This window comes from Helicoverpa armigera, chromosome 4 (assembly GCF_030705265.1).
Source record: "Helicoverpa armigera isolate CAAS_96S chromosome 4, ASM3070526v1, whole genome shotgun sequence".
NCBI lineage: Eukaryota > Metazoa > Arthropoda > Insecta > Lepidoptera > Noctuidae > Helicoverpa > Helicoverpa armigera.
Window position 1 is genome coordinate 2,045,137 of NC_087123.1, and position 15,149 is coordinate 2,060,285.

At 36.4% G+C, this 15,149-nt stretch overlaps 1 protein-coding gene across 6 annotated transcripts in view; it reads left to right on the forward strand.

Moving 5' to 3' along the window:
- Cwo (clockwork orange) overlaps window positions 1-14,981 on the forward strand; it is a 30,937-nt gene extending 15,956 nt beyond the window's left edge. For 2 of the 6 annotated variants that reach the window (XM_049847200.2, XM_049847205.2), the window contains 8 exons: window positions 8,364-8,488; window positions 8,826-9,005; window positions 10,825-10,989; window positions 11,082-11,282; window positions 11,865-12,055; window positions 12,680-12,820; window positions 13,152-13,242; window positions 13,363-14,981. In XM_049847200.2, the coding sequence (XP_049703157.2) occupies window positions 8,364-8,488; window positions 8,826-9,005; window positions 10,825-10,989; window positions 11,082-11,282; window positions 11,865-12,055; window positions 12,680-12,820; window positions 13,152-13,242; window positions 13,363-13,559 (1,291 nt within the window). In that variant the 3' untranslated portion in view covers window positions 13,560-14,981. Of the gene's footprint in view, window positions 1-3,603; window positions 3,858-8,363; window positions 8,489-8,821; window positions 9,006-10,824; window positions 10,990-11,081; window positions 11,283-11,864; window positions 12,056-12,679; window positions 12,821-13,151; window positions 13,243-13,362 lie in introns of those variants that run through there. The other 4 variants (XM_049847201.2, XM_049847206.2, XM_049847202.2 and 1 more) reach the window with 3 other exon arrangements.
- The last annotated feature ends 168 nt before the right edge of the window (window positions 14,982-15,149 follow it).

Consider the following 15,149-nt stretch of genomic DNA (forward strand, 5'->3'; position numbering starts at 1 on the left):
TCTAATTATATAAAAATTAAAATATTCCGGCAAAATGATTAGGTAAACATATACCTACTAATAGCAGAGGGAACAATCATCAATGAACTGAAACTTAAAAGTTTGAAATTAATTAAAATTTATTTATTTAACTATTTTAGTTTTCTCGTTCACCCGATCCATTCGTGTCCTGAAAGCAGTTCTTACAAAGAGGACATGAATTTTGATTAATTACTATAAGTACCTGTAATAAATACTTACCGATCCGAAAATCTTTTTCGTGGTGAAAACCAACCACTGTCTCATTCATCAGCCTTTATAATGCAGACTTTATTCTCAATAGATCATCACAGCTCTAGGAAACAGCTATGATATCATGATCATTGTAGAGTTATAAATATAGTACTTGTTTGTATCGCGTTAAAACTAGCAACGAGGTTAATGTATTGACACACGTGGACTTAATATCAGACACGTGTAACGACTCTGAATAATAATATTAAAGAAATCTTTGATAAATAAATATTTCTTTTAAATAAATTATTCATTCGTTTATTACCTACATTTTAAGAGTAAAAACTCCGTGCTCTCTTGCCTCTTTGGTATGTTGCTGGCCAACGAAAATTAAAGTTTTCGAAATTAGAATTTATTCTAATTTGAATAAAAATGAAATTTAAACATGGAATATGCAATTTTTATTAAAAAAACAAAGTTGCGTTTTGTTCGTACTTTGTTCCTTGTTAAACCAAAAGACTTGTTATTCTGTGTTATTCTATTGCGCCACATCACGCGACTGCAATTGTCACGCATCATGTAACAGCAACAATGAAATCTATGACTCAAATAATAAGATTTCATATTGATTACAATGCAAGCGGCGAATGAGTCCGTTCAGTTCTGTTTACGTCACCACACGTGACTACACATTCGCGAATAGCTATTGAACATAAACTTGCATAATTGACAACAATATTTAGACTTTATAACAAGGCACAATGAGTTCAATTTTAAATGGAATTTATAGCATGACACATTCCAATTTCGTCCCATTTGACTTTAAACATTGGGATGTTATGCTTTTAACTGAGATACAGATAAAATTGAAATTCACACTGATACAATAATAATTTTACAGATTGCAATTGCGATAAGGAAACGGAAAATCATGTAATAATAAATACAATTTTATTTATAGTTGTTTTGTAATGTCATAGTGAAACAGTAGGGTACCTATAACATTTAATTTTATTTATTGTAGTTAAACGTTCACGCCCCGATTTTGACGCAGCAATTTAAAAATATATCGGACTAGCCGTTTCCGTACCGGGATAAAACATAACCTTTGTTACTCGGGAAGAGTTTAGCTTTCTAACAGTGAAAGAATTTTTAAAATCCATCCAGTTTACTTTGAGTTTATCCATTACAAACGAAAACACAATTTTTTCCACTTTTATATTTTTTATTATAGACAGCTAGGCACCTATAATCCATAAACAAACGTACTTCCAAGGTTCAAATCTGTAACACAGTGAGGAATTTAAAAAAAAAACTAGTTTCCCGCTCCGACTAATCGCTCGGCATTCTCCACTCGCACGCCGCACGTGAACGTGAAACGTTGCACGTGAGCGGTGACGTCATCGCGATGCAATTGCAACGATAAATATGAGTGAACGAAAATGGAGCATTGAACCAGAACGTAGTTAGTGCAGCCTCGAATTTTCCTTTTTACACGAGTAGCTACGAGGGGTAAAAAATATGATTTTAAATGGTTTTCTGAATGTCATTGTTGATTGTATCGATAATATTTAAATCATATCACGATCATCAACGATTATTGGGTATCAATCTAAATGATTAGCATCAGGAATACTTGCACAACTAAATCAAGAAATTACTCCGTGGAGTCAAGTACATAAAGTACTCAATTTGATACTTACGAAAGTGTCTGTACTTCACCAGCTAAAACTATCTTTTGACGAAAAGAAAGGCTTAAACCTTTTGCCATCCTTCAAAATCGCACCTATTTTGACAGCTACGCCAAATTCATAAAAATAATACGGTCAAAACGTCAAGCGTCACGGTTCGAAAGCAAGTCGTGTCTTCTCGTCTCATATATCTACGTACGTAAGCACGTCGTCGAAACACGTGCCTCCACTAGGGTGACCATGAACCGCAAATAAAAGGGACAGTCCATTTTACTTTCAATGAGAACGGTGAAATACAGCATGTGTTGCAATTTTGTGTGAATATTTTGCAAATTGTATGGTCCTTCTGTCGGTTTGGATGTAGGCACAACACATACCTGTAATGCTATACCCAAGTGTATGTAAAGTTTAGGAAACCACGTGACTGAATGGAATTTTACAACGGATGTTTTGTTGTGTTTTAGAAATTATTTTGTTAAATAATAACAACATGAAATATGCTATTGACAGCGGAATTTAATTATTGTTTTAAGGTAATACAGAAGCCATCGTAGTAAGTTAACCTTAAAAATTAATCTTAACTAGCGAAGTTCATACTTACAAAATTATTTAAATTTTATTTTCCCTTGTCCCAAAGAGGGACTTTCAAAATACTATGTGCTTCTTCTTGGTGAGTCGATCGCAAAGGACTTTAAATCATCTTAGAAGCTCCAAAACTCTGGTCATTGTCTGTGGAGGAATATAAGAAATGCTATAAAAGCATGGTGCTTTCACTTCCTAAAAATAAATCTCTGAAAAATTCCGACATCTGAAATGGGGTCTAAAATTGAATAGATTATATTTCCCTGTAAATATTTAGTAGACACAATATAGTTCATCCTTTCGCAAGTCTCGCCACGAGCCCACAACACGTGCTAAAGATTCAGTGACCATGACGGCTGCCCCTGCGCCGGCCCAGCGGCGAAATTATGCGGTTCAAGTTTTTGTCGATCTTGCAGTACAGCTGTAATCGATGTTTTTTGGATGTTTTCTGCAGTAAATCGGATCTAAATAGTGTATTTCTTAATTTCTGTTATACCTTCATTTTGCGCTAAGGCTCAATGAGGTCGTAAATCATCCCAGATATAGGTGAAAACGATTAAAGGGAAAACACAAAATTATTTTTTGAGTGTTCCTTGACTTTGGACTTTCTCAACTACTCTGGGGTCGACTTCCATTTTAACCGGATACAACTGAGATACAATCTTGTTGCAAAAATAATGATAATATTGTTTATTGATAAAAGGATTACATAAGTTATTATAGAATTTCATAATCCACGGATTTTAGCAAGTGTGAATGATTTTGGTTGAGTACCTACATATCGCATGAGATAGCAAATTAATTAAAGAAAAACGTGATGTGTATGTTCAGGCACGTGAGTTTTCTGGCAACAGGCATTTTATTTACATATCTTTGTACACATGTTTGTGTTGTTTTGTCATCGTATTTATAGTGAATGCTATTGCTACGACAAGCGATATTGTTTCCTTAGTAACATCACTACCATTCTAGAACTTTTTTACTATTTTCTTTTTCAAATTGACTTTTGAAACTTTTTTTAAGGAATAATTAAGTTCTTCAACAGGACTATCCCACCAACAGATCTCGCATGTCCATCCTACCAACACAAAGCACATTTTAGCACATCACTATCGCGTTTTGTGCGTAGTTGACGGACGTGTTATCAGGCTTGCAACCGCTCCAACGTTCTTGGACTGTCCCTTATTTCTTGCACGTATATCGAACCTACAAACACATGCAAGACCTTAGTATCGGTGCACCGTGTTAGTAGTGAGCGTGGTCATGTACTCACCTGTCGCGTTTTGTTAATGCTAGTGATATGAATATTTTGTTGACGCCGTTTTCGAGGCCCGACGCGCGTGTGACGGACCATCTGCCAGGATTGCTGGCGTGAGTGATTTGTTTTTTTAATCATTGTATTGTGACAAATCAATAGTTTATGTTTGACAGTGGCAAAGGCAATCGTGTTTCTATTGTTTTGACGTTAAACAGGAAAAAGGTTGTGTTTGTTTGATCGATTAATTGATTGAGGCGGGTTGACATTTAATTTTGTTTGTATCTTGATCTCTCCGTTATAGGTCTTGTTGATATAGCCAAGGTAATCTGTGGTACCTATAACTCTGGAGCCAAAGACTTTTGGAGACATCATAAGCGCTATCAGTCACTGTACCTTAATATGAAAGTGTAATTTATCAAAGAAAATGACTTTGTAGGTCCTATTTATTATAAGTACAGAATATATTTGTTATTATAGCTACTTGTTGGAAAGTCATTAGGTTATTTTTAACATAATATCTTAAAAGACCGAAGAGACACAGTCTGCCAGTCTTTCGTCCCTAACAGTTGACAGGAATAGACTGACCTCTCTCTCTCTGCTCCTAAATCGCTAAAATAAAGAGTATAATGTAGTATAATGTCTTGTATATAAATATATGAGTAATTGGAGAATATGGACGGTTGAAGGTCGCGGCTCCAAATGTTTGAATAAAATATAACGCCCTCACGTGGTCGTCGTAGATAACTATACAATGTGAGCGTACATTTCTAGTAGGTACCTACCTACAGTAGATTAATATATGAGATAAATGGCTCTTTTATAAACAGAAATGTATTGAGTAAGTAGAACTACTGTACCTATGAATACCAAAAGAAGCTTCATTTATCATAAAGGAAAGCTTCCCACCAAACGCTTTGGAAGGCAATTCGTGGGTCCTGGTTGTCATTTGAACGTCTTTGGCGGTGTGTACTCCACGAGTAGGTAGTTCAAAAGGCATTTGATAAGACTGGTTGTCAGACTTACTGGGTCGGAAAGGTTGGACAGTACTTACGAAGGCGTATTTATTTTGTAATAGAAGTAAAAGCCCCTGTAGCCAAAAAAATATATATATGAAAAACACAGTAAGTAGGCAGACAAACATATCTAAAATTAGCCATAACCGGTCCAACAATTTAAATTTAACTCAATATCTAACTTATATGCTAAAAATAAGTTAATCTCCTCATTATTGCTAAAAAATATTGTGCAATAGGTTGAAACATTCGTAGTTTACATTAAGAAAAATCCAGCGACATGGTTTTGTAACCTCATAGTTCATACGATATATTTCAACATAGTAAACGTAATATGAATACTTGATTCATGCAATGGGATTATTGAATAACATCAGAAGCAATATAGTACATGATACTTATTGTCATTGTAATTAAATAAGTGCCTAAACTGAAAATCTAGTTGCTACCTATCGCCATACAAAACCTCCTCACACTTGCTAATTTAGTTTTTAGCAAGTCATTTCATATATATCTACATCTATCAAAAAACCTTTCAATATTTAATCTGAACTTTGTCCTATATTTAAAATCAAAATTTTGGTGTCACTATTCAACGATGAATGAATTTAAGAAAATCCATAGAGAATTAATTGACGAGAACTCAATCCGTTCTCTTCTACACAATGGCAACATAAAAAAATATCGTAAATACGTTCGAAGTTCAAAAATTCAAGTTCAAAAATTCAAATTGTCAAAACAAATAAATCTTTGGTATCTAACGTGTTTTCCCCAAGACGTGATCTCTTTGGCGCGAAATCTAAAAATAAATCGTTCACGTGTCGCCGACGTCACGTCACGTTATAATTTTCACGTGCTCGCGTATATTGCTTATCTAGCAGACTGGTAGCATCATCGTGTGACCAATATTATCGTATTGTTTACTCGGTCATTTGGATTGGTCAAGAATTTTTATGTTTCGGAGGAACTTTTTGTTCGTTTTTTATGCCGGTTAGATTCACAGGGCTATGGTTAAGTAAATAAATAATAGTTAAGCAATGTGTAGGTATCACATTTTTCTTATTTTACCTTGAACATCCTAGAAAGCTAAGTGTGAATTTGGGAACACTGAACAGCATTATGATTATGCTTTAGTCGCATCAAATGACTTGACAGGTGTCTACTTCTCAGTTATGTACACAACTTAAATAATATCGAGCAAGTAGGTAATGATAACAGCACCTTTTTTTTAACGACGTCAAAAATCATCAAATGACCCCTCCCACGGTGGGTTAGCAGCGAAAACCGTCGTGTTCTGTCGTAGGCCTTTTATGTGCCAGGGCCGCGGTAACTCTTTCGAACAATCCCGCAGCCCCGGCAGGATGAAAACAGCACCTTACCTGTATTCCAACGGCATAATACAGTCATACAAAAGCCAGTCCCGCTCAATACGCTACAAGTTACTATCTATCCCCATTTCCTCTGAAACGACCAATAGATATCTACCACTGGAATCGCAAGCTATTCTCAATAATATCTCCGTGGAATCTAGATATAATATATGACAATCTTGATTACTATTCACGTTGTTTATATGCTCGAAATTCAATGGTTAGGTATGTTCAGGAGGTAATATTGATTATGGTAATGGGATGAGTAGATCAAGTTTGTATTCACTGTTCCCTGTGGCTTATTCTTATACAAGAAATAAAGGTTTGAATGAAACTAGCTTTTGGTATTCCCCCGGTTTCAACCGAGTCCCGCGAGGTCAGAGATCAGGGCCGTAGGCCGTAACCTATGCTACCTCCGTTTTCTCATTCCAATCCCTGTGAAAAAAAAAAACCTAAATTCTACCTTTATTTTGCATTCAAAACATAACCGGTCTATCTAACAAGCAACCCTTACATTTAACATTATAACATCCTTCCATTTCTTCCGTAACAAATAAAAAAGGATCTCTGTCCCGATGTTGTCAGTCAGAAATAAACAAACAGAAGTTGTGCCGCGACAGATGGCCTCGAGTCGTGCGTTTTGTAGGTCAGACACGTGACTGCACCTCCATCTTAAGTATTTATCATCCAATCACAGCTTAGGGTTTGTAGTACACCACGGAGTAAGGAAAGATGAGCGGAGATGCTATAATGCAGATAGGTCTGGCTCCTTCTTGTAGGTCAAATACGTACATTGGTTATGACCAAACTGATCAGTTATGAGTTAACTAACGAGGCGTTCGGGTTCTTTAAGACATCTGTCAACGATTGTTGGTATTACAAAAAATGGTCGGGTCCAAAGAGTATGTGGGCAAAAACACCCGCATTTTGGCGCGCTACATTTTTAGATTATTTTCCGTTGTGGCACCTCCATAAGTATTTTTTTTCTCCATCTAGTACACACATTCCGAGATCTTATTGCAATTGCTGAATAAATCTCGTAGATAAATAATTATTATGTGATGCATGATGAATCATGAAGCTGGTGGTGTGATTTTTTATTTTTACTCGGCAGGAATTTATTCTGGCGACGCGCGTTGTTCTCACGGAAATAAAATTGTTTTTTTTTTGGCGAAACAAAAACAATGCATGATATTTTATGTAGATTCTTGACTGATTCATACTAAAATGCATTAGTTCAAAGTAAATCATAGGTAGCTACTTAGTCAAAGCTTAGAAGTATCGGAACTTTTCAAACAAAACGATAACTCGGATTCCCGATTCCATTGTTTCCAATAGTTTAAAATGACCTTGTGTGTGACCACGTTTTGTGAACACATGTCGCGAAACCCACCTTGAGCCATAACATAAGTTATACAATCTATTCACTTTTAATATTTTGATACTGATCGTAGAGAACCCTAATTTTCTAACACGTGTGTCCGACTGTGCTACGCACGCAAGGAGGTGTAATGTGATTAAATTAAAAATATTTATTTAATCACATTACTAATGTGGTTACAACCTAAGTTATAAGGGTGTCTTTTGGGTGTCACTGAACGGTTGGTGTAATTAAAACTTGCGTTAGGTGTCCCTTATTTTGGTTTAAGGGACACTTATTTAAAAATCATTTTAAGGGCTACTGGTCAAAACGGGCATTAGTATTTTGTTTTATTTAGAAAGTTTTAATCACAGTAGGTACCTACCTATATTATTTTTCTACATGACTCTTTAGTCACGAACTCATAAATATAATTATGTATCACATACGTTTGCGTCAGTGTAAGTAGGTAGGTATTGTGGTTGACGTAAGCCTGTATGTAAAGATATTAGCTGTAACGACAACGCTGATATTTTTGCATCAAGAAATCTGATCGTTGAAAAAAAACACGTGTTATAATGCAACGTAGGACATAGGAACTAAGTGGACGTAAGAAGCTATTAATTATTACGTACTTCAGGATAGAAGTTCTCAGGGTTTGTGGCAAATAATTAATATGAAAGGATCAAGGAACTTTTAACACACATGTACCTACTAAATAACTCTGGCACATACTCTCTCGCGAGCGCGTGTAAAGCTAGCCAATTCTGCCTCCTCATAGATGTTAAAAGGATTTTTTAGATACCTAAAGGTGCACCAGACTATGTAATTCCCTGTTTGTTTTATAAGTAACAATTGTTTTTTTCTTTCTTACAGCTACAATTCCAACGACGGCTTCAGCCGCGTGGCGGGCGAGCAGCTCAACTTCGCAGCGCCCTCGGAGGACGAAGCGGAGTACCCGCCCGGCGCTTATCTGAAGAAGGGGAAGGTCTCGAGGGCAAGTTATACTGAATATGCCCATTTTACTTACTTATACATGTGTTGGTGTGTTTGGATGTGTGTTGCATGTTCATCGTGCTAGACTGCTAGAGGGATCGTCCATATATTATTTTTCTATAAGTTATCATTCTTTAAAATTTATTAGCAAATAATATAATCTATAATACAGCATGCATGTAGCCTAAAAATGTTATGATGATTCTAGATGTACTTGCAGAAAATCAATAGTATAATTAAATTGTTATCCAACCATAAAAACAGTCAAGTGAAAGAGAACCTCACACAACATCTAAAAAAATCATGAGCAACAATTTTATATTCTATTTCTCCAACAGCAAGACCCGATGTCGCACCGAATAATAGAGAAGCGTCGTCGCGACCGCATGAACAACTGCCTGGCCGATCTCTCGCGGCTCATACCGCCTGAGTACCTCAAGAAAGGCCGCGGCAGGGTCGAAAAGACCGAAATCATCGAGATGGCAATACGCCACCTCAAGTACCTTCAGGAACGCGCGAACGGTTCGTACGGAAAGCGCGCTTATTTGGTAAAATCGTTAGTTATAATTGGAAAACAACAGGAGAAGGTACTTTTGGATTAAACTCCAACCCGTCAGATCTTTCATTCTGTTCTGTGAATGATGAAAAAAGTCGTACGTAATTTTTATGGATGCCAAGCTTTATCAATGCCTATTTGATAGAAGCTTAGCTGTATTTGCATTGTCCTACCACTATTTTCTAACATTTGACGTCATAGATAGGAATAATTCGATCTAATCGGTTGGAGTGTTTGAAATTTAATACAAATTGTATGGAGGCTTGATTATGCGAAAAACTTCAGACATTCTGGCTGTGTGTTGTCAAATTGTTATAGACTTTATTTAAGTTTATATCAATAACTCTACAAATTATCGCAGATTCAAGCCCTAGTTGTTTTTTTTTATTTTTCAATTATTTCTAACTTCGTTTTGTATTTACCGAGGCAATCAGTTTAAGACATACCGAATATTTTCAATTTTTGTAACTTTATTCTTTTTTTTTTCTGCGCGAGTTGCTTCTTGGTAAATATGAGGCTTATTTTTATGAATCACAGATAAATGACAAATGAGTATATAAATCATTTGTTGTTTTGTCCCACACCCAATGCTTTTATTTCTTGTTCAGTACTTATTAAAAGTCTGAAAAGTAAAATTAAAATTCTCATTACAAATCCTGGAAAAAATCCAATGCTTTTAAAGTCAATCTTTGTTAGGCAACGATTACCCGTTAGGATTCCGGTAAAACTTCTCGTAACATGGTTTTCTTCAGAAGCTTTCAAATGTTTTAAGATTGATGTCAGAATACAGTAAAATAAAGCAACCTAATAACTACATCTGCTTTAAACTAGGTTACATTCGTATTCCCGCATAATCTCTGAATATTTAAAGTTAGTTCAACATTTAACAAGAGCATTTTGTAAGCCATCTTACAAACATACAGATGAATAAAGACAAAATCTGCAAAGTAACCGAAACAAAAATTATGTTCATTTAACAAATTCGTGGAAAACTAACAAGTAGGGCCATCAATGGAAATATTATCTTTCTTGTAATTACTCAATTTGATTCAGAGGAAAATACGCACAGTTGAATTAATTTCGATACTGTACGTATTTTGTAAAAAAAAAAAAAACAGAGTGCAGAGTATTAGTTAATTTTAGTCAAGATTGACAACATGAAAATTGTTGACAAGCTAAAATAATGACAGATTCTTTGAAAGCTCAAAACCTCATTTGATATGGTCTTTTTGCGGTGTTTCTAACAAACAAAATGGCTAGGCATATCAGAGTTAACTTACCATTACATGATCAATATAATTGAAGTAAATGATGTAGGTACATAAATCAAATAGATAGATACACAAAATATAGCTTTTCCAGCATTCAAAAAAATCTGATTGAAAACTAATCTTCTGATCCAGATTTTTTTATTGCTTTATTGATGCCCGATGATTTCCTTTCATTTTAACAAGTTCCTCATCCTAATCGCACATAAACCATATTCAACACCATCGAATTAATTTTGAATAAATTCAGAGGTAACAAAAATTAAATAAAAACGTATTATTATAACATAAAAATATTGAATAGTAAAAAATATAAAAGACAGTTCATCACATGGTTTATGTCCGAGTCATCACGCGCAAAATTATCATTCATATTTCGAACTCCATTATCAAATCACCTCAATCACCAAAAAGGTTAACAAAAAAAGATACGCTCATAACTGACACTGAAGAACGCTAATGTTGTTGGGAGTTCCCGCCGGAAGATGTTCCATCTTCGCGTGGGGTTCTGTTGTAGCTGCCGAGCGCGGTGCGGGAGAGGAACACTTCAGAGCCGGCTACCAAGACGCAGTCGCCGAAGTGATGCGATTCCTCGTCGAAGTTCATGGCTACGGGCCCGGAGACGGTCTGTGTGTGCAATTGGCAGCTCATATGCAGCGGCATTGCGAAGCTATTGCTAAAGGTGTGTACTCGTTATGAAAGTAGTCCATCCATATAGGCCTGCAAACAACAACCAAAGTCCTAAATAATCAACGCTCATCCCTTGTATTCCAGGTGAACCCGTTCCTAGGGAAAAAGCACGATCGCATCCCGGTTCATCTTCAGAAACAGCGAGTTCGTCGGGCAGTTCGCACGGCTACGCCATGAAACCCGGCGTCATTGCTCAGGCCCCACCGCCCGCGCCACCACCATTCGCCCCAGATACGTATGAGGAGCGACCGCAAGAACACCCCTATTCTATGGAATGCGATAGAGGTAACCACGAAATTGTAGAATAAGCAGGGGTTCACACGGTTTTCGCGATCCAACCTTTACCCGTGCTTGAGTACCACTGGTAGCTTCTTACGGGATATAATTTGCTATGAGTTAGACAAAGGAACTTGTAGAACACTTCAGACGCAGGTAAAAAATCTGTTTTATCACTCGTATTCAATCAAGGATACAGCGATGGATACAGAGGCATCGGCATTTTTGTCTAGATACGGTAAGAGTAATGGTTGAAACAACCTAAATCTTTTGCATAATTATCGCTTGGTATTGTGAAAAGCACAAATATTTATTTGTCTAGTTTATTACTATAGGTTCAAGAATTTGCCGTCACTGCCCAGAATCTGACAGGTGCGTTTGCTTTACCGACGAATCAACGTTTTACAATCTGATGTTTTTACAGTACGCGATGGAGGGAGAAATGCAAGTAAGATATACTTAGGACTGAGATCTCGACGAACTTATTGCCATTTCAATTTGCCAGCTAATCGCAATGCGTAATGCAATAGTTCGATGACCTTTGTCATAAAAATGTGACCTTAATTCTAATATCAATGTTTTTCCCTATAGTAGCTCAAACACCTATAGCAGGGGAGGGCGAAGGACTGCCTGAATCGGAGCCCCTGCCCCTGGACGGGCGACGTAAGAGAGAGCCCACTCTACGCACCGTGAGGAAGCCCGAACATACAGAAGATTACCTTCATTCATACAAGTTCAAGAACTCCATAGAAAGGCGATTTTCTAGATCACAAGATACTGAGGTAAAGAGATTAGATATATAGAGACAATCTGTTTTCATTGTCTATAATGAAATTGACTTTGACCCAGGATTACATCGAATCATATCAGTAAAATCATTCTGTAGGTAATTTTGGTACAGTTATTTTTAATTGTCTTTCGTAATATTTTGAAATAATTTTGATTCATAATAATTTGCTGTAACTAGGTCACCGTATACATATTGTCACGTATAAAAGGCGTAACCAAAGAATTTAGATTAAGTGCGACAGATAAGACTTGCATTTATCACACCCAGGCCGTTAAAATATGTACCAAAAAAATATAGTTGTTAAACCAGCATTTCCATAATAATTGTAATATATGTTGGAGATGGAGGGAGTTGAGACGTGAGCCTTAGATGAGATGAAAATAATATTAAACCTGAGATTCTAAACTATATAAAAAATATATACCTATAGAAAATCAAAAAGCCCTTACGTAATTTATGGACGGGCCCTTCGCTGTATAAAGTGAAACAAATGATGACAGATTTAGGCAAGATACTTGCGTTCGGTGACTATCTAAAGTTCAATATTGAGAGCCTAATTTATAGTACCTATTTAATTGAACAGTGTTATATTTATTTATAATGTACGTTTTCGCAGGCGGCCGACATGCTGGCCCGCACGGCGCACGCGCACGGCAAGGTGTACTCGCACAAGCGCCGCCGCGCCGCCAAGCCCGCGCCCTCCACATCCACCTCCAACTCCGGATCCACTGAGGACGCACGAGACACCTCGCCACAGGTAATAATGCCTTTTCTAACATTATTGAGGGTTTAAAAGAACCAGTTAAGTGCGAGTCACACTTGCGCTGTAAAAAATCACGTTTGTTGTCTAGGAGCTGCTAAAATATATGGATACATCAGTCGTGAAAATGACAACTATATCTAGCTTTCACTGTTCTTGCAATACAGCCGCGTGAAAGGCGGAGGGACGTGTTAGTAATAGGGTCCCTAAAAACTAAATATTAAAAAAAAAAAATTGTTTGAAGCGAAAAATTCATATATTAAGAAAGTGTCCTTCTATTATGTATTATGGAGGGAATCAACTAAAAATGTATGTGAATTTTGTACAGGACACGTCAAGTGAATCGCCTCATCATCATCACTACGACAAGCCGCCTCCACCCGCCCAATATGTTCCTGTTTTCGCGTTGAATGCTCTTGGTAAGCCATTTTTACTACTTATTTTTTTGACAGCGATTATATTTCTATATTTTACACTTGAAATTAATATACACAGCAAATCGATATAAAGTTCATTAATTGTAAATTCTACTTTTACAGGAAAATATTACGTGCCGCTAAGTGTTGACTACGCGTGTCTTCAGAGGCATCTCGGCCCCTACGATGTACTGGACGCAAGAGCAGTGCATCTAGCCGCGCCATTACATCCCGTCACCATCCACGTTAACTTTCAACCCTGTCTCAACTATCACGTCAAGAGGGAACCCAACGACCGAGACCAGTGGCGGGCTGTATAGACCAAAAGACACGTATCCAGTGCCAACAAGTCTATGCTACGACCGCCATCTTGCTAAATATATGGCGCCAACATTTAAAAAAGGCAGCTAATATTTCAAAATATATTTTGGAGGCAAATTAAATTACCATATTAGAAAATGAAAGAAAGATGCCATAAAAAATAAAAAGCCTTCTGAGCAAAGTATTTTCATAAAAAGAAAACTATATTTTTGTAATCAAAACAGCTGGATATTTTTGAGATTACATAATTTGTATACTTACCTATAATCAAAGACTTACCTAAAAAAAATTTGAGACTAAATGTCCGAAGCAGGAAAAGCATAAAATTGGGTGTCTACTTACTAAGAAAAACAAAGCGGCGAAGTTTGAAAGTTATCGAAGGTGTTGGAAAGTTTTATCATATCAATTAGGAACATATTAGTTCAGCTGATAAAATATTTTTGAACCTAAAACTGGCATAATCTTCAGCTGTTCTAGTCAACTGTAAGTCGAATCCAAGTGCAATGTGGAACGTTGCATATGTAAATACTTACAAGAATACCATATAGAAGGCAGTGTTTGTTTAAAAATAAATAATTTATTCTGTGGGCATAAAATGAAAAGGACATTATTAATCTTAAGTTTTTAGCTATGAACACGCTATGCCCATAGTTTCGGCGGCGGCGTACTGTGAACGTTAATTTGAAAGACAACATGGTGTGGACAATGTTTTCAGTGTTCTTAGTTACGGCTGTGATATAAGAGTAGTCAATATGTAGCTGACCGCTGCGGTGCTTTATTAACAGTACAGGAGGATGGTTCCACATTTGATACTTGCTATATTAGTACAACAGTACAATATAAAATTAGAATAAAAAGTCAATCAGTGTCAGCAAGTTGGAAAATCATTCTGGCTTATCTTTTGTAAATAATTATTTTTAATATTGTGCTGATATAGTATCAACTGCAGAAGCAGCCTCAGACTAACTGATGATAAATCCCCTCAGAAATCAGACGTTACTAATAATTTGAAACACTATAAGCTGATTCAAGGCCAAACAAAACTATTTTTAAGACATTACCTTTCCCACCAAAATTCCACAGCCTTAATATGCAGTTTAGCATACGGGAAGTTGCTGCTGAATATTGTTTCAAATGTTTTTTTATTATTTTTGATGTGTTTGGAGGTAGCGGTGGAAAGAATTTAAGGTGTGGTGTCCTCTCTTGGACAAGATAAAGACTGAGGTTTTTATTTAGTGGTAGAGTTATGATTGTTTTAGCATTGGATTCTCACCCCCATATTATATACAGCAGGTTAGAGTTCAATGTGCAAAAAGTGTCAAATTTTACGTAACGTTAGTTCTAGATACCATTAAAATAGTCTGTTACTATAAATACTTTATATTTTGTAAATAAGAAATAAATGTTAAATATTTTATGGAGTTGTGTGTTTTATTGCTGAATCGCTACGAGATATTTGGCGCTATCCAAATTTCGGACTGCATAGCATTTGCTGCTCTTACTACGTGGCTAATCCGGCACGAGTTCCCCGTACACTAGAAGTGTACTGTACTGAGCCGCGTCCGGTGGTATAGTAACACCAATCCTAA